Source organism: Colletotrichum fructicola, assembly GCF_000319635.2.
Source record: "Colletotrichum fructicola Nara gc5 chromosome Unknown KSG_Nara_v1_contig02, whole genome shotgun sequence".
Taxonomy (NCBI): domain Eukaryota; kingdom Fungi; phylum Ascomycota; class Sordariomycetes; order Glomerellales; family Glomerellaceae; genus Colletotrichum; species Colletotrichum fructicola.
The window spans coordinates 6,182,721-6,201,098 of NW_027094052.1; the positions used below are offsets into that span (position 1 = coordinate 6,182,721).

General features: G+C 54.5%; 6 protein-coding genes across 6 annotated transcripts; 5 read left to right on the forward strand and 1 right to left on the reverse strand.

The window, feature by feature from the left end:
* Nucleotides 1-259: 259 nt before the first annotated feature.
* CGGC5_v004525 (putative transcriptional regulatory protein) lies at nucleotides 260-3,273 on the forward strand (the record flags this gene model as incomplete). Its single annotated transcript, XM_032021969.1, has 3 exons — nucleotides 260-564; nucleotides 1,226-1,378; nucleotides 1,650-3,273. 3 exons carry the CDS (start codon nucleotides 260-262, stop codon nucleotides 3,271-3,273), a joined length of 2,082 nt encoding a protein of 693 aa, XP_031881112.1.
* Nucleotides 3,274-4,581: 1,308 nt separating this feature from the next.
* WAR1-1 (Transcriptional regulator WAR1) lies at nucleotides 4,582-6,714 on the forward strand (the record flags this gene model as incomplete). The annotated part of the gene is made up of 4 exons (XM_032021970.1): nucleotides 4,582-5,405; nucleotides 5,455-5,712; nucleotides 5,758-6,044; nucleotides 6,095-6,714. The coding sequence occupies 4 exons, from the start codon at nucleotides 4,582-4,584 to the stop codon at nucleotides 6,712-6,714; spliced, it is 1,989 nt and encodes a 662-aa protein (XP_031881111.1).
* Nucleotides 6,715-7,697: 983 nt separating this feature from the next.
* Nucleotides 7,698-9,728, forward strand: mlcE-2 (Efflux pump mlcE; the record flags this gene model as incomplete). The annotated part of the gene is made up of 6 exons (XM_032021971.1): nucleotides 7,698-8,030; nucleotides 8,081-8,157; nucleotides 8,211-8,533; nucleotides 8,586-9,083; nucleotides 9,136-9,296; nucleotides 9,351-9,728. 6 exons carry the CDS (start codon nucleotides 7,698-7,700, stop codon nucleotides 9,726-9,728), a joined length of 1,770 nt encoding a protein of 589 aa, XP_031881079.1.
* A 258-nt stretch (nucleotides 9,729-9,986) lies between these two features.
* On the reverse strand, nucleotides 9,987-10,757 carry Ebp (3-beta-hydroxysteroid-Delta(8),Delta(7)-isomerase; the record flags this gene model as incomplete). The annotated part of the gene is made up of 2 exons (XM_032021972.1): nucleotides 9,987-10,447; nucleotides 10,505-10,757. 2 exons carry the CDS (start codon nucleotides 10,755-10,757, stop codon nucleotides 9,987-9,989), a joined length of 714 nt encoding a protein of 237 aa, XP_031881105.1.
* Nucleotides 10,758-11,548: 791 nt separating this feature from the next.
* On the forward strand, nucleotides 11,549-12,818 carry pip-2 (Proline iminopeptidase; the record flags this gene model as incomplete). Its single annotated transcript, XM_032021973.2, has 3 exons — nucleotides 11,549-12,260; nucleotides 12,317-12,495; nucleotides 12,810-12,818. 3 exons carry the CDS (start codon nucleotides 11,549-11,551, stop codon nucleotides 12,816-12,818), a joined length of 900 nt encoding a protein of 299 aa, XP_031881104.2.
* Nucleotides 12,819-16,241: 3,423 nt separating this feature from the next.
* On the forward strand, nucleotides 16,242-18,220 carry CGGC5_v004530 (uncharacterized protein; the record flags this gene model as incomplete). Its single annotated transcript, XM_066151304.1, has 3 exons — nucleotides 16,242-16,703; nucleotides 16,765-18,167; nucleotides 18,214-18,220. 3 exons carry the CDS (start codon nucleotides 16,242-16,244, stop codon nucleotides 18,218-18,220), a joined length of 1,872 nt encoding a protein of 623 aa, XP_066009433.1.
* Nucleotides 18,221-18,378: the final 158 nt, after the last annotated feature.

Sequence of the window (18,378 nt, forward strand, 5' to 3'; positions counted from 1 at the left end):
CCCGACACCGCCGTCATCCATCACGGTCGCTGTCGCTGTCCTCGTCGTCGCATCCAGCACAGTACACTCTCGCTGCCGCAAACACCGTCTGCTTTGATCGCGTCGCGCGCACAATCCCGCAACACCGACGCGACTCCGGACTCGTCATCCAACCCCCAAGCTGTACTGTCTTGTCGCATACTACCTATTGATTCTTTGCGACATTTGATCACCACACCGACACACCGTCGCCTCTTTCCACAGCATCGCATCACCCACAATGTCGACGGGTGTTGTGCGGTCTACCGCCCTCAGAGCCGGCGGCGCCTGTGTGCGCTGCCGCAAGGGCAAGACCAAGTGCGTTTACGAGAATGGCCGCGCGCCATGCAAGAACTGCGCCAAGGGCATGCACGAATGCTATCTGCCCTCCGAGTCCATGGCCCATCACCACGGCCAGTCGCCTGCTCGCCATACCACTGCCCATCGTCCTGCTCGCGAGAGCCTGCCTGCCTCGGTCCCGGCCGGCGATGCGCGCGCCGCCAACCCGGCCTCCGCTGCCTCTAGGCACATTCAGCCGCCCGAGAAGTAAGTCGCACATTCTCCTCATCATCCTGCTCGCCAACAGCAGCTTCACCATCTTCCTTCCTTTCCTCTCCCATCGTTGCCCCCGTTTGCCCTCCCCTTCTCCCCCCGAGAATCAGCTGCCGCGCCCCGTGTGCACCGGCGTTCTATTCTGGTCATCGGCTGTGTCGCCGCCCATCACCGCCGACCAGGGAGGGAGCTCGGCCCCTTCTGCATGCGGCCTGGGCGCGGTGGCTTGTCCCCCTTCTCATCACACATTTCACACACACGCTTGTTCCCCCTTTCTGCCCGAGTTGGAGAAGAGTCTCTGGCTTTGCGCTGGGAGGACACCCCCGAGACCCCAAGATCGCTCTGCCATGCCCTCGATCTCCCGAAGGCGGCCGTCATCTCCAACCGCCGGCGGCATCTTCCACCTCCGCTAGCGTCGCCGCGGAGCCGCTGTTTAGCTTTCTGCCCCCATCCCCTTGCCTCCACAGCCCTTTTTCGTGCGCCATCGCATCCTCATTTCCCGAGTCGTATCCCGATCCTCTCCACCCTGGCCTCTGATCCCCACACATCCGGGCCTCGTGCCGGCTCTTCCTCCCACTGTTTCTGCCTTTCCGCGGGACGCGTCTGCCCCAAGAAACAAATCGAGACAGGAATGCTGACATAACTCTGCAATCAGGCTCACTCCCGAGCTCATCCAGGAATGCGAGCGCGTCATTTCCAAGACCTACCCGGCTTGCGTCGCCTTCCACAAGCCTTCGTTCATCCAGCAACTCAAGAACGCTTCGCTCGACCCGGCCCTCATTTACGCGCTGTTGACCTGTGCTGCTCGGTACGTACTCCCACCTGATGGGCTGTTTTGCAGCTGTTCCCGATCCTCATCTCCTCCCTGCCCTTGTGTGTTTCACCACCTCCCCCGCAATGTCCGAAATTTTGTGGGTGGCGCGGCCCTCCGGTCGGGTGTGTCGTGTCGGCTCGCTAAGCCCCAAATGTCCGGACTTGGCCCGAAGCGTCCTTCTGCACTCTTTTAGACTTTCGGCCGACTCAGTGTCGTGCCGCTCAGTGGATTCAGCGGACTGGCCCCGCTAACTCGTTCGTCACAGGAGCTCCCCGAACTTGATTCGCCGCTATGGAGGTCAGTCCGGCGCAACCGGTGCCGCCGAGCACTTCGCCGCCAAGGCTATGGGTATCATCAACCAGAACTTGGACACCCCCAGCTTGGCGGAGATTCAAGCCATTTGCCTGATCATCATTCACGAATGGGGCTCCCGCAACGCTGTTCGTGCCTACATCTACCTCGGCCAAGCCAGCCGCATGGTCCAGATGTACCGCATCTTGCACAGTCACCATGCCGCTGTCAGTGAGGCCGACCGCTTCCTCCAGGAGGAGTCCTTCCGCCGTGTCCTCTGGTTGCTGTACATTCTCGACTGCCTGCTTACCAGCACGCCCGGCCGTCACCCGGCTCTCTCGACCAACGACACCAACGATGTCTCGTTGCCGTGCTCTGACATGAACTTCGCTTTCGGCAACGCCGTCTTTGTTCAGACTATCAACCTGACGGACCCGTCCCGCCTGCCTGCTGGCACCCGCGTCGACGACATTGGCGAGTTCGGCCAGATTGTCCTGGCTACCCGCATCTGGCGCGATGTCGTCCACATGCTCATGACTACCACCACTGAGACCTTTAACGATGGTGTCTGCACTGGTCTCATGAATGAGATTGAGCGTCTCAGAAATTCTCTGTCTATGCAGTACGTGGACAAGCCCGGCCAGATCAACCTCCATATCACGATGGGATCCGGCTTCACCTACGCCATGCTTCACTGCATGCTCCACTGTGCCTCGATTTTCATCAACCGCCGCCGCCTGCTGCAGTATGTCACAGCACCCGGTTTCAGTGTTGAGAGCTGGCGCCTGTCCCCCCAGTGCCACGAGATCATCGACAGGCTCTTTACTTCGTGCCACAGCACCATCGCCATGCTGACGGCGCTGGAGAATGGTTCCGATAAGGATGGCATCATTTGTTTCCCCATCTTCATGCTCTTCTCCTCCTTTACCGCCAGCGCCACGGTCGCGTACCTGTCCCTCAAGGGCCTTACACCGAATAACGCCGTGGAGACCGCTGGACACATTGTTCGCGACGGCCTTCACTTCATGCAAGACGGTGTCGACACTTGGCCCTTGATTAGCTCTTGGCTGAGGCACCTCGCCGTCATGCACCGTGTCCTGGGCAACGATGCTGGCTCCAGCAGCCCTGCTGCTCGCACCTCCGTTCCTCCTCCTGCCAACCCGCCTGTCGCCGACCAGGCGTCCGTCAAGGACGAGGCCGCCAGCAACGCCGACACCAACCCTGACGCCATGGACTACGACCAGGCCGTTCCTCAGCCCCAGCAGGCTCCTGTCAACAATGGCACTGCTCCCGTCAGCGAGAGCGGCCGCGACAGCGAGCCTCCTGCTCCTCAGCCCCGCCGCCCTGGTGTCGCCACTATCAATGGCGGTTCCGTCTCCGGAACGCCGGCTTCCGTCAGCCCTCCGCCCCAGCAGCCGGAGGTCAAGGCTTCACCCGAGGCCGTCCCTCAGCCTCCTGTTGGCAACGGCACTGCTCCCAGCGCCGAGCCTTCCGTTCCTGTGCCTCAGGACATGACCGCGAGCGAGCTCTGCTCCGCATTTGAGCGCCAGCTGTTGGAGTTAGACGACCTTGCTGCCTTCATGGGCGGCGGTGTTTAAGTGGTGAATCTCAGAACTCATGGTGGGAACAAGTCTTTTCGAACAATCGGTGCAACTTTTCAAAACATATTTCGGACCGGCAACTGTACAGTACGACTATACCCTGCGACTGAATTTTCGGCATGATTACGGTGCCGTGTCCATATTGCGACCATCTTGCTACGGCCTGGGACGGTACACGAATTGGAGGGCGTTGGCAAGAAGGGCCTCATCTCTCCCACTGAGCAGTTGACGAGCGCGGCTCTGGTGTAGAGTAATTGAAGCTTGGCTCTGGCGTTGGAGGTCGGTCAACGGTCATGACTGACCAGCTCTATGGAGACGTTGACATTTGTTTTTGATGCAATGCGTGGTATATCCAAAGGGGGGTTTAGGCTGCTTGCCATATGGTGCCCATTCTACCAAATCAGGGCAGACGGCGTTGAGGAACATTGCTTGATAACTTTTAATCGTACAACCTTTGTGGCACATACTGTCTCGTAAGATGCTCTCTGCAACGTGATACGAAAGATTGCTGAAGCCTGTCTGCTTCGTCGTGAGAAGATACCTACCTCCTGGACAGGGCTCACCTGTGTATGTTGTGAAGGAAGTGTCTTCCTTTACAGAGTAAATTCGAAAACTGTTTCATTGTCATCCCTTCGTCCAACATTTCCAAATGAGGTGAACCGCAACAAAAAGCATCGCCCTTTGTGTGACTGCCAGCGGCGGACTTCGGATTTCGGCTCAATCCTATTCCCGTTCCACATCCGTGCGCCCCCCAACCCAAACACCAAGCTACTGCAAAAAAAGTAGGTCATCACTAATCCTGCCGGGCGGGGTTGGCCTCATTCGCGTCCAAATCCGCCTGTCCACGCTACTTATGCGTCAACGTCCCTCGAGACCCAGCCCCCAACCCCGGCGGAATTCGCTCTGCGTTCATTGTTCTGCTAATTCCTCACCTTGCTCGATTTCCCACCATTCCCCTTTTCCCTCTCCTGCAGCAAGCGCTCTTCGAAGGTGGTTTGAACGGCATTTGTGGAACAACATCGACTCTGAAGCCCGGTTTTTTGTGGTGACGCTGCGTTGGGGCGTATTGTATCATCAATCACCAGTCGAGAACGTCTGGTTAGGGGTAACACCTCCTGCGGCCACAAAGCTTGGCTGCGAGCGAGCGCGGGATCCAGGGTGCGTTTGGTCGACCGCAAACCCGCCGCCGGGGACATTCGATTCCGCTGAGGTCCTGGGGGTGTGACGGCATTCCCGGCCCGCTCCCGACGAACAGGGTAAAAAAGAAAGAGACCACACTTACTTACTTATTTCCCCCAATCCCGGATGCCGACGGGGGATATTCACGGCGACGCCGGGCCCCATCCGGCCGGGGCCGCCGGCGGAGGAGGAGGAGGGATCGCCGCGCCGTACGGCCGCGCGTGTACCAACTGCTCGCGCGCAAAGTGCAAATGCATCCTCCGCCCCGCGGGCGGCGCCTGCGAGCGGTGCCACCGGCTCAACAAGACGTGCCAGCCGAGCAACCCGCAGCGCAAGCGCAGCAAGAAGCCGCCCTCGAGCCGGACGGCGCAGCTCGAGGAGAAGCTGGATGGGTTGGTGACGCTGCTGCGGCAGTCTGGCGGGCGGCCGGAGCTCGTTGACATGGCTAACATCTCTGGCGTTGTCGGCGGCGGCGGTGTGGCGGGGGTTGCTGCGTCGGCGTCGTCGAGTAGTCAAGACGAAGCTTCGGGTGCCGTGGATGGACGGTATGCCGACCGGGGCAGCAGGGACGACGGAGCTGGGGTAGCTGGGGCAGCGAGGGGCACCTCGTTGCCGACGCCGACGCAGACGGCCAGTCCTGAGGGAACGGGGTACGGCGACGGGGACGATTTCCTGCCGTCGCCGGACGAGGCGGAGGCGCTGTTCGAGTCGTTCCGGGGCCAGAACCTGCGGTACTTCCCGTTCTTGCACTTCCGGCCGACGATGACGGCGCGGGAGCTGCGGAGCGAGAAGCCGTTTCTTTGGATTTGCATCATGACTGTCGCGTCGCGGGTGGCGAGCCAGCAGCTTGCGCTGGGGACGCGGGTGAGGCAGATTGTGGGGCAGAAGCTGCTCGTTGAGAACGAGAGGAGTATTGACTACTTGCTTGGCTTGCTGGTGGTCTTGGGATGGTGAGTGTTGCCTCCATTTTGGTGATTGACTGATGCTGATGTATCACAGGGCGAATCATCAGCTGGGAAACAAGCCGTTCATGTGCCTGTTCTGCCAGATTGCCATCGGCCTCGTCTTCGACCTAGGCCTGAACAAGGACCCCGTCGACGGGATGAACCCCTTCCTCTGCTGGAAAGCCGCCCAGGAAAGGGCCGACAGGGAGAAAAACGGGTCCACGGCGCCGGCCAGCCTCTTCCTCAAGAACCAGCAGCCTCGCACGATGGAGCAGCGGAGGGCTGTTCTCACGTGCTACATGGTCACCTCCAAGTATGTATCTCCTGAACTCCTCACGATTATGCTAACAACGCACAGTGTCGCCAGCTTCCTTGGCAAGATGGACCCCCTGCGCTGGACGCCACACATGGACGAGTGCCTCCAAATCCTCGACAGCCATGTCACAGTCCCCTCCGACCAGGCCCTCGTCGCCCTCGTCAGGATGCAGCTACTCAAGGAAGAAGCAGGTCGTCTATCATGGCGGCCCGAGGTAACCTACGACGCAACCGACGGCTTACGCACACCGCCGTCAATGTACGTCAAACTCCTCCAAGGCCAACTGCAAAAGATTCTGCAAAACCTCCCCACCGAACTCCAGAGCTCAGGTTAGTATCCCATCCCCGTCCTCCCACTCCAAACTAACACAATCATAAAGACACAATAATCTCCCAGCTCCACTGCGCCGAGCTCTCCATCCAAGAAATCGCCCTCTCCTCCAAAACAAACGCCTGCGTCCCCGCCAACCTCCCCGACGTTGCGCGCCTCGACATCCTCTACGCCTGCCTGCACGCCGTCAAGGCCTGGTTCGAGCACTTCTTCACCCTCCCGCCCGCCGCGTACTACGCCATCCCCTTCACCTTCTTCGCGCAGCTCTCGCAGTGCGTCATCGCCCTCTACCGCCTCACCATCTTCGAGGACCCCGTCTGGGACCGCACCAGCGTGCGCAACACCATCGACCTCATCGCCACCCTCGACGAGGTCGGCGACCGCTTTATGAGGGTCTGCAGCGAGGCCGGGCTGAATATAGATGTGGAGGAAGGCAATGCGTTTGCCAAGGCCGTCAAGACGATCCGCGGGCTGAGGGGCAACTGGGAGAGCACGTTGGGTCCGTTTGTCAACCCCGCGACGGCGGCGGCGGCGGCGGCGGCTGTGGGGCCGGTGCTTGGCGCGGGGGTGCCGGCGGCGGGGGTCGGGGAGGTGGAGCTGGGGCAGTTTGGGATGGATTTGATGGACAACCGGTGGTTTACGGACATCTTTACGCCGTTTGATTTCTAATCCGGGGGAATTGGCATTTTTGCACGGGCGATGCTTTTGTATGAGTACACGCGGGACGCGGACTTGGGGGCGTTGAATTTGGGTAATGAGACGAACATGCATACGCCGCTCAACGGGCCGGCTTTGGGGGCGGCGGAGACATGGACATAAGCCCGGGGTTGTGAAATGGGGTATTCATGGGTTAGTAATTGGGAAATGCGATATTATCCGGGACAAAAGTCCCCTTCTGCTTTCTGTCATTGGGTCTTATCAATCTTATCCCGCTGCACGTTGGTGGGCGTGAGGCATTGGCTTGCTGACCCGACGGAGTTCACCCGAAAGCCGCATCTCAATCCCATACGCCCGTCCGCCTGTCAGTCAGTCATTCCGTCGCCCGCTCCTCCAAAAAAAACAGTCATACCAAAAACAATTTCGGAAAATGCCAACAAAGACCGGAGCTAAGATCCAAACCTGATGCCTAGCGGCTGTGTTGTTGCTGCACCAGTCGTAAATCTGGTGCCAAAAGATCTCGTAAGCTAGTAACGTTCCGTCGAGCCAATAGCGTGCGTGACTCACCCACACCTTCCACACCAACATGGGCCGATGTTCAGATGGGTTGGGGTTCGTTCAGCGCTGCAGGGCTGGACTAAAGGCCGGGGTTAGGATGAACCCCGCAGGTGCATGCGGCACGGCACAGGGGGGGTGGTCAGGGGCCCTTATCCATGTGTTGTTGGGGCGGAAGAACGGCGTGTTGGTGTGGGTGTTGTTTGTCCGCTCCCATGTTAGCCTGTTCGAGAACGATTGGATATTTGTTTCCATTTTCGCGTGCGTACGGGTTTGGGGCGGAGTTGGGAGGAGGACCTTGCAGTAGCATTTAGGCAGGCCAGGCTTATATTTCACGCATCGTATCCGTGCTGGCTTGGCTATTCTTGTCCTCCGTCACTGGTGTTTGTCTTTCCTGCGGCATTGAGTTCTGTTCAGGCGCGGGTTCTGAGACTATCGACATGGATCGACCTATTTCGCGCGGCTCCGTCAAGGAGCAAGGCTTGAGGGACGGTTCTGCCGCAGATACGTCACTGGAGGAGAAGGACTCGACGAAGATTTCACCGCATCGGTCTCATGAACAGGTCACAGAAATGAAGGATGACGGGGGAAGCACGACAGCCGATGAAGGGGCCATGGAAGGTGAAAAGGAGGGGACGACGAAAGCTGCCAACGGCAGTGACGAGGCGCCAAAGGACGAGGAGTACGTTACCGGCATCAAGCTATTGCTTGTTCTTGCTGCGTTGACAGGCACTACGTTTTTGATCCTGTTGGATATGTCCATCGTTGTAACAGTAAGTGTCTTTTTTCTCACTGACGAGGAGTTGGTTGCTGACCTGTCCAGGCTGTGCCGCAAATCACCACGACATTCAACTCCCTCGCCGATGTAGGCTGGTACGGCGCAGCATACAACCTGTGCAGGTGAGTAATCTGTATGATCCTACTCCATCTCAGTCTCAGCCTAACACGTCCAGCGCTGCGCTACAACCCTTCGCGGGAAAGCTCTACACGCACCTCCGCTCAAAATGGATTTACCTCTCCTGCCTATTCCTCTTTGAACTCGGCTCCCTAATCTGCGGTGTCGCGAAATCTTCCAACATGCTCATCGTCGGGCGCGCCGTCTCAGGCATGGGCTCCGCAGGTCTCTACAACGGCGCGTTGACCATTATCGGGAACACGGTGCCCCTGGCAAAAAGGCCCATGATCATTGGAATCTTGATCGGACTCGCCAACATGGGACTCGTGATCGGGCCCCTGGTCGGAGGCGCCTTGACGGAGTACTCTACCTGGCGGTGGTGTAAGCCCCCCTTCGCCATATTTCACATCCGAGTTACTGACAATGAACGCAGGCTTCTACCTCAACCTCCCCATCGGTGGCGTCGTCGCCGTTCTCCTCGCCCTCATCCACATCCCCGACAGAATCTCCGCCCCCCTTCCGCTGCTCGAAGTCCCCCGTCACCTCGATCTGCCCGGCTGCGTTCTCTTCATCCCATCAGCACTGATGCTTCTGCTTGCGTTGCAGTTCGGCGGCAATGACTACGCGTGGAATTCGTCCGTCGTCATCGGCCTTTTTGTCGGTTCTGGTGTCATGGCCATCCTCTTCGTCCTCTGGGAGCATCACGTCGGTGACGAAAAGGCGATGATCCCGCTGGGTATGCTCAAGAAGCGCGTCGTCTGCACTAGCGCGTTGGTAGGCGGAATCAACATGAGTGTCACCTTGGTGGGAAGCTACTATTTGCCTATGTACTTCCAGAGTGTCAAGGGGGAGACTCCGTTTAAGGGTGGTGTGGATTACTTGCCTACGATTCTAGCGCAGCTGATTTCTGCTGTGACGTCTGGGGCTCTTGGTAAGTTCTTTTCGTCAAACTAGAATAGGAGAAATGCTGACTTGATGTGCAGTTGGAAGGATGGGATACTACCTCCCATGGGTTTTCATCGGCGCCGGCTTTTCTGCGGTTGGAAGCGGACTCATCTCGACTTGGGTGCCTACGACATCAACCGGTATTTGGATCGGATACCAGATCATTCTCGGTATTGGACGTGGTTCAAGCATGCAAATGGTGAGCATTCTAGTCGAGTTTCTAAGGAGGCCCCTAGCTAATGACAATTTCCAGCACATCATCGCAATCCAGGCCAACCTACCTCCCTCGTTGCTGTCCGTCTCAATGGCGACGCTGGTCTTCGCTCAAACGCTCAGCGGCGCAGTCTTCCTTACTTTTGCCGAGCTCATCTTCACCGAAGGGCTGGGCAAGAACCTCGAAAAGTATGCGCCGTCTGTCGACGCCAAGACAATTTTGGCTGCTGGAGGCACAGGATTCAGGGAAGTTATCAGTGCTAGCGAGCTTCCTGGAGTGGTGATGGCATATTCCAAAAGCATCAGCGAGGTGTTTTATCTGTGTGTTGCACTGTCAGGCTGTGTTTTCATTCTGGGATGGGGCATGGGTTGGGTCGATATTCGGAAGAAGAAGGCAGAGAAGAAAGGGGACGTGTGAGAGTGATTGAAATGTTTGGCATCGCATTCTGATCGCGTCGGAAAAGGATACCACAAGTATTTGCATGGGTGGCGTGGGGATGGGTTAGACCATTTGCATTAGACACGGATAAAAGGCGAATGCATCGCGCCACAGCATCTCCTATCTATTATTAATGTAATTATGCCCACTCTAAAACTTTTGTTTCGAGTCCCCCGAGCATGACTTAGGAGCTTTTTAATATTCTGTCTGGTCTTTCCAATGATGCCACTGCTGAACTCAGAGCTTCTTCTTCTCCGCGCCACTCTTGATCGTCTTCAACGCCGCAAAGGCCCTCTTCACCTCGACCGAGCTCTTGACCAACAAAAACAACGGGATGACGATCCAGAAGGCGTTCATCAGGATGTAGTAGCAGTAAAAGTAGTAGTCTTCAGGGCGGCAGTACACGAGTTTCTCGACAACCTTGTCGAACGTGCAGGTGGCGTAGTAGAGCACATCGCCGTACAGCTGTCCTAGGCTGATGATCATCTGGAACGGGTGTCGGAGCGGGTGGTCGGTGGCGATGAAGTAGGCGCAGGCGAAGGACATGGGGCCCCAGAAGAGTGCGGTGATGGACTCCATACAGACCACGAAGGAGTCCTGGGTCAGGTAGCGCGAGTCGGACTTGGAGTACTCTTTCCAGAGCTCGCCGAAGATGTCGGTCATGCGGGGCATGTGGGATTGGTTGTAGGCGAAGTAGCCTGGCGGTCAAGTCAGTATTGCTACATGATGTGATGCCGGAGAGGTGGGCAAGAAACCTTCAAAGAAGAAGTGGATGAAGCCGCAGAGGACAAACCACAACGCCGTAGCAATCTCGCCATTGGAGAGACGCGGGTTTGTCCTTCGGATGATGTTGTGCGTCGGAGCGAGGATGGCAATCGTGCCGGCTGCGAAGGTGCTGCAGAGAGCCAGGGCTCCGAGCTTGTTCTCGACGTAGTCCTTGAGGGGGGCATCCAGGGGGAAATACGGATGCAGGGGCATCGTAGCGTTGATGATGGCTTCGGCGGCCATTTTGTCTCGTGTCGTGGTTGGTTTTCTGACTCTTGTTACTCGTAACGATGATGCAGCTAGAGTGTGACCGGTGGGATGGATGATGGATGTTGTTGTTGAGATGTCGTCGGGTACAAATACCGTTGAGAAAACGAAGGAACACCACGACTGACGACTGCAATTCGGAGCGCGGAAGGGGACCCACTTTGGCGCGTCCGGGAAGCTGCGTTCCCGGATCGGCCCATCAGCTCTTTCCCTCGGGCGGTTGCCAAGTGTTTGTTAAACGGACAATTTCATTGGCTGAGAAGCGGTGGCTCAACAAGCGAAATTGCATCGCTCGTCGTATTCGTGTCAGAAAATGCCTTGACCAGCTGAATCACCAAAGATCTTTTGGTCCCGGGGTGCGGAATTTGTTCAATCGGGGGCCCGAGAGCCCGCAATCCGGGGTTCACTGCCGAAAGGCCGGATGCCGAGTGACGCGCCCGGCGCGGAGGATTCCCCGTGAACTGCTTCATCACGGGCTGCTCCGAACAACGGGCCGGGCGAGCAGAGTAGTATTTGAGTAGCAAGAATCTTGTTACGCAGCCAGAGGAGGCGGTGTCACCGATTTCGCGACAGGCTTCTTATCGCCGATTTGTACGTCATCTGTGGTCCCAAAAATTGCCTTTCTTGGCCGCTTAGCGAGGCATCAACGGTCGACTGTGTTTATAGGCCGCAGGTAAGATGGGCTTAAAAGGCAGTCTGTGCATTTCCGAATTATGTGCTTTTCCAGAGATCACCATACAACATTCGTCATTTAACAAACACATAATATGCAAGCCGTGGAGGGGCTCATTCCTTTCCATCACGAGTCATTTCCCAGTGGCTTTCACTCTCAAACTTGGTACAAGATCATTGGTGACAGAAACAGCGATCATACTCCTCTCATTGTGCTCCATGGAGGGCCTGGTTACACTCACCACTACCTGAAGCCTACCTTCGGACTGTTTGCTCGCCAGACGTCGACGCCTGTCATCTTCTACGACCAAATTGGTAATGGCAACAGTACCCATATTCGAGACAGAAGGCTGGACGAAGCTTTCTGGAATGTTGACCTGTTTGTTGCCGAACTACAAAATCTAGTGGCCAAATTAGGCCTTGAGGGAGGCTTTTCGCTGTATGGTCATAGTTGGGGAGCCATGCTAGCTTTGAAATACGTGGCTACGCGCCAGCCGCAAGGACTTCAAAAGATCATCCTCGGGAGTGGTCCTGCAAGCATGGCCCTGTGGAAGAATGCGGCCAGAGATTGGTTAGCGGCTCTCCCTCCACGTCAAGCAGCGTTGCTCGAGGAGTACCGGATGGGAAGCATACAAGGCAGCACCGAAGTTGATCATGCTTTGGAGGAGCTGGACAAGCTCACGACTCTGATGAAGGAGCCTTTCCCTCGTGGGTTGCAGGAGAGCCTCAAATGGCTTAAAGAAGACAACACTGTTCTTCTCTCCACTAACGGGCCCAACGACTTGTGCGACGAGGGGAGTATGAGAGGTTGGTCTCCAGTACCTTCAGGTGGGTACCCACCAGCTGATAAGTTGTGACGTTAGACCTCGACGTATCTGACGACTGTGTCTCAATTCAAGTTCCGGTCCTGATGATTAGCGGTGATCAAGATGGGGCTACGTCAGCAACGACCACACCTCTTTATGAGAAGCTGCCAACTGTGAAATGGGTAGGCATTCCTGGAGGGTCACACATGGTTCACCTCGAACAACCCGAAAGCTATGTGAGTTATATTCAGAGACATATATGCCAGACTTTCTAGAGTAAATAATGAGACCGACGAACCCCGGGTACTGATCAACTGCCTTACGGGCGTATATGGCTGGAGTAATCCGGAACCACTGCGGACTACTCCGTGTTACGCCTATTGCAGTCGATCCCTGTAGGCATATGGCTGCATAGCGCGGAGCAGGGGACAGGGGTGCCGGAGTCACCATTACCGAGACTTTTGTCTTGTGATGCATCTAGTTCCCCTGATCTGCTCGTAAAACTCGGCCAGCCCGGTGAGATGAGAGCGTTAAACTGACAGTTAAGCAGAACTTATAACGGTCGGCCCAGGCTTGGCGCGACGGTCGGATGTGAAGGCCCTCAGACAGGGCCATAAGTAGGCATAGCTAGTTGTATGGGGCGTTGAAGTTGGAATGCCGACGTATGTGTTCTCTTCGCTTGTATGAGAAGCTAATGCTAAAGACACTGAAGCGGGACCTTGCAGATATCTCTGAGTATCCATTGACCACCGAAGGGAAGAATAAGATTCACGCCGTGTTCAATAGCCTTGTATGACTTGTCGAGTCAGGCGCAGGGCAACAAGATGAACTGTTTTCTATGTCTGTGCCCTTCCATGAGTTGTAGCTCGGATAAGTTGCACTGCTAAATCGAAATAGAACCATCCGTTTAAGGTTTGGTGACCCCCCACACGTTCGTCTCAAGGCAAATCTATATGACACGCGTGTCACACAGTCAAATTAAATCAACCGTGATATAAGGCGAAAGCTTCAATATTACTATCAGTGCTTGAAGTATTGTGGCGAAGGGAAGGTGAGATATAAGAACCGAGAAGCCCTCGCAGTAGACTACAGTTGTTAATCACTCCCAAGCACTTCCCACAGCAGTTTATCCGCTTTGCAACATCAATCAACGTACAGTTCAACCCCTCAGAATGCAGTTTTCCAGTCTCTTGTTTCCTCTCTTGGGCGCATCACTTGTGTCAGCCGGCTGCAAGACTTGCCTCGGCATCAGTGGCACTGTAGCGTGTGTGAACGGCAAGGACGACACATGTCTGGTCGGCAGAATAAGTAGCAATATTCCTTTCGGCTGGAAGATTTGCTGCGACGATCCGACATATAGCATTGTTAGCTGCAACAAGTCGTGTTAAGGTATGCGATGCACAACTTCCAGCAATGCGCCAAAGACGGAGGAACTGACACGAAAGTACGTTTAGCGCGGCGCACGACATTGGTGACGTTGTGGTCGGCTATCCGACAGCAGGGTCTGTTGACAGATGTTGGGAATTCACGGTGTGAATCAGTTACCTATCGGACGTTTCTGAACTTAGTTTTTGTGCACAGAAAGACCAGGTGTCAACGGTTGTCGTTATCACTCATAGAACAGAAAGTGTAAATTGGCGATAGAGGGCAAATGGAAAGTATTCCAAACAGCAATCAGGTGGTTTCCGAAGTTCCAGAGTTCTCATTTCGAGTGCAGTTTAATACAAGTCCTGAACAACCATTCCTATGTATCTTTATTTTCATACGTTGCCTTAGAATGAAGTCCACCAAGATTCCAGTCTCATGTTTGGTCATGCACAGGTTTATATAACCGTCGTGATGCTCTCATGGTCTGAAAAGCTCTTGAATATGTTGAGCTCGTCGCAATTTCGCAAGCCGCCACCCCTACTTCCACAATCCTCCGAACATGCGGAACGGGAGTGACCATATCGCGTCAGGCCTGCATCGGCACCTCCAAGTCGGAGCCAACACCCTATCAACAATCTATCAATACTCCTGTGCCTTAACAAGGCCGCCCGGTCTGGCCTGTTCATTATTTGTACTATTATACCCTCATCTAAGCAGAAATTCCCAAACCAACTCTCGACTTGCAACACGGAGAGCAGCGCCTCCACAAGGGCAAGTAAATTGACAACGCAAATAACCTAACCAAGCAAAGTGAGGCCATTGTTACGGTCAGCTATCCGACAGTAGGGTCTGCTAACAGAAGCTGGGGATTGAGACGTAATAACAGTACACTTGGTCGTGGTCTGGGTCGTAGGTTGTAGGCTGTAGTAGATCGGTCTTCAGAGGCTAAGGTGATCAGTCTTAGACTCAACAAGTAATTCGCAGTGAAGGTAAGCTGAGAGTATCCGTGAGGATGAATACTAAGTTGATTGCTGAAGAGCTATGGAAGTCTGACCATGAGCCAGGCTCAGGGTCATACTATATATATAAGTCTTATATGAACAGTTCTGCTTGTTCATGAGCGCTGTGCCCCTTGTCACTATGAGCGCTCATTCTAGAGTGGGATGAGCGCTCATTCTAGTCTCCACTGAGCGCTCATTGTGGGTCCCTTATCTATGCTCATTCCTTATCATCACGTGACCTGTACCATAGTTCTTCCGTTCCTGAGTGAGTCCCTGTTGTTCCCGTGATCCTGCATAGTACAAATGTCCTGTCCTAGCCGCCCGACGCCCGAGTGGGTCGGTTAACTGTTATCCATGCATAACGGGTCGTAACAGCCATCGCCACTACCCAATCGATCAATCCGACACCCCTCAATTGAATTAAAATATTTAATGTCTTATACTCTAGCCAATAGGAGGCCTTATATAGGCTATAGCCCCACTTATCGGTATACCCAGCCCATAGGTATAAGTGAGGGTATATGTGAGGGGCCCCCTTAGGGGGGTCGGGGGGGTGGGAGGGCTTGAGGGTCCCTCTAAAGAGCCCTCTAAGGGGCCCTCTAAGGGGCCTAAGGGGCCCTCTGAGGGCCTGCGAGAGGGCTTATGAGGCTGTAGATATCCTTAAACTTACCCGATTAGGTAGTCTATATGACGTCATTTTATATAGTGACTGATTTGTTTTATTTGCAAGTTAGCCAAGTAATTAAAAACACTAAAAAAAAGGAGCCAAGTTAACAAGTATGGGGGTCAAAATTGCTTTGATTGCCCTTGTGGAGGCGCTGACGGAGAGATCGTTGCATACCCCATCTTGGCACTAGACTAGTACAAGACTCTCATAGACGGCGAAAAAAGAAGAAGAAGAAGCTTTAGGATGAGTCCAGAGATCAAGATTTCAAGCTAGCGCGCTGTTGGACCAGTGCATAATTGAAAGCCTGCAGAACACGATTTACCGATGAGGCATTCCTGCTGAAATTTCTGGGAAAACATTCATGCATGCCGGGGAATCTGACGGAGTTTGACACGCTAATAGATGCAAACTTGCGGGAAAAAGCTGATTTGGTAACTCAGCTCCGAATCCTTCTTGATCAGCGTACATGTAGTGATAGATAGCGAGTTACCCCTGCATGATGCGTTGCCTGATTTTGTGCTTCCCCACGATTTCCCTTTTCGGGCCACCCAATTGCAGGCAGCTGTAGAAAAAGCAATGGTGATTCAGAATCTGGACCGTATTTCCAGATCGCCATTGGTTGGTTTCACCTCTCAGCGGGTCTGACAGCTCGCTAGTAGTCCGCAGTTGCTATCATATGACGACTTTGTGGTGGCCTCCGCAAGGCTCCCGATAGAAATTTGAGGGAATTAAAAACAGAACAATCGCAGTATCCGTGGCCAAATCAACCGGTTCTGTCGTAAGCATCGTCTTCATAGTCACCCCCACTCACTCATCTCCATCCCAAAACTGAGCAATGACAGGAGGTTGTCTTGGAGGGTCGGACTTCATGGCATGACAAACCGAACGACTCTAAGCAGGAATACATGCACGGAGTCAAATTGTCTCACCATACTCCTCCTGCGCGATGATTCCCGACGGCTCTAGCTGCCCTGAGGACAGCAACTCGACCGACTGTCTCCTGCGGACTTTGCTGCAGTTTCTGAACGAGCAGCACCGAGAGGAAGATGCCCAAACTAACTGGGATCCAATCACGTTCTGGTTCACAGTTCCCGTCGGTGTGCTTGCCACTGTGTTCGCCGTTACCATGATCCTGCAGGCTGTTTTTGCGGCTGCGAAAGGGCGACGAAAGACCAATGAACGAGCCATTGGAAGGTGGTCTCGGAAGACCAAGAAGGGATGGAGTTGGTCGGAAATGGGCTTCGAAGTAACAGCACGGACTCCGATATTGCGAACAGGAACTCTGCTAGAGCACGTCATGGCCCGACAATCAATCTTTGAGGGGATGGATCCAGACAGTAGGACGTTAGACGGTAGCGTGGAAACGATGAGTAAAGGCGAAACAGGCGAAGCTGATGCCTTGACACAGGTAATACAGAGACGGAGAGGAATTATAAGAAAAAAGAGCATATTAAACTGACCTCACCCAGGTGCACTGGTGGCAAAACATTCAAAGGATATGGGGCGACAGCACTGGAACAACTTACCGGAAATCCTCATCTTTATCGACACTACAGACTCCACTAGGTTCAGAAAACCAACGCTGGAGTTCCTATAGCGATCTGGCTTATTCAACCACACGAGCCAGGAGTTGGTTCCGTTCCGTCTCCGAGGACACCTCTGCGGCTGCTTGGATTGGCCTCTTCGCGGAAATTGGCCTGGACCGGGTTGAGCTAAACCTGGTAGACATGGGCAACGGCCTCCGTTCAGTTACAGCCGATTACCTCCCAGATGATATTGTGGCAGCGCCAGCGTACGCAGAGCTGGGAATTATTGTATCGCTCCTCGCGACGACAGGGGTCAGTTTTGGAGCCGTGGATGAATCTTCAAGATATCCTACCATTGTTGGCCGAGGATTTCAGTTCGACTTTCGTCAACACCCCATACTCGGCGTCGTTGGCGCCTATTCACGACACGAGAGGAAGGATAAGAGAACAGCGACTCCAGATCTCAAGGCTATTCGCATGGCATTGCTGAACGGAAACGGAATTATATACACAGCAGGTGGACTTCTGCTAGCTCGGGATGAGTCCGAGTATGGTCCCATTTACACCACTGTCCATGGATCGCAAGTACGATATGGTCTGAACTTGCTTCGACCATCGCGTTTCGAACGCAAGATCATTTCAACTCACATGCAAAAAGTTGCGAATAGACATTTCAACAAACAGGACTCCTTTCCACAAGGTCGAAATGTCATTCCAAGCGGCAAATTGCCAGTCGTCAGTCTCTTTCTAGCTGGCACACCGGACCACCCTCCTGCCATATTCCCCAACTCCACCCTGGGGAGGGACCATGATTTAACAGCTCTTGCACTCAATGGAAGTTACTGGCCAAAGGTACTACTGAGCGAGGCGAAGGAATTGAAACTCTCACAGTGGCGACTATCCAGCGATCCCCCATCATGGAGCCACTTCGTTTGGTTCAATTTCAGCATCCCTGATAGAACAACTGCAGACAGCCCTGAGGAGCTCGCCAGAATTGCACGGGTAGTACAATGGGCTTTTGATGATAAGAAGCTACGTGTCAAAGAAGCAAGAAACCTTGAGTATCGTAAAGCCGAACAAATCACCAAGAACAAGCACAAAGCAGAGGAAGCGGCCAGAATGACAGCAAAATTGGCTCAAGGAAGAAATCAACGCCATGCTATGCTTAAGGCACAAAGAGCTGCCGAAGAAACAGCTTTGGCTGAGAAGATCAAAGCTGAAGCCTCCGCAGCACTACAAGCTGCTGACCTGGAGTCCAAGGAACCCATCAAAGGCTATCTTTTGGTTCTTCAATTGTGTCTCAAGTTACTTCACAGCCCGCAAAAGCTTAGACAATGGTTCTTCAGGTTCCCAATTGGATTACAGAAGGCTTTGCGATGGGTAGTTCTTCAGCAAATGAAGGACGTCGACAAATGGCTTCAAGACAGTGGAAGGGATGATGTCGAGTTCCGCGCTGTGGTACTATGCAGCACGACATTGCTCTTACTGCACGCTGAGGAAATGGTCAATAATGTCCAAGATTGTGGCCCTGTCACCAATTCCAGCTGTTGCCACTTT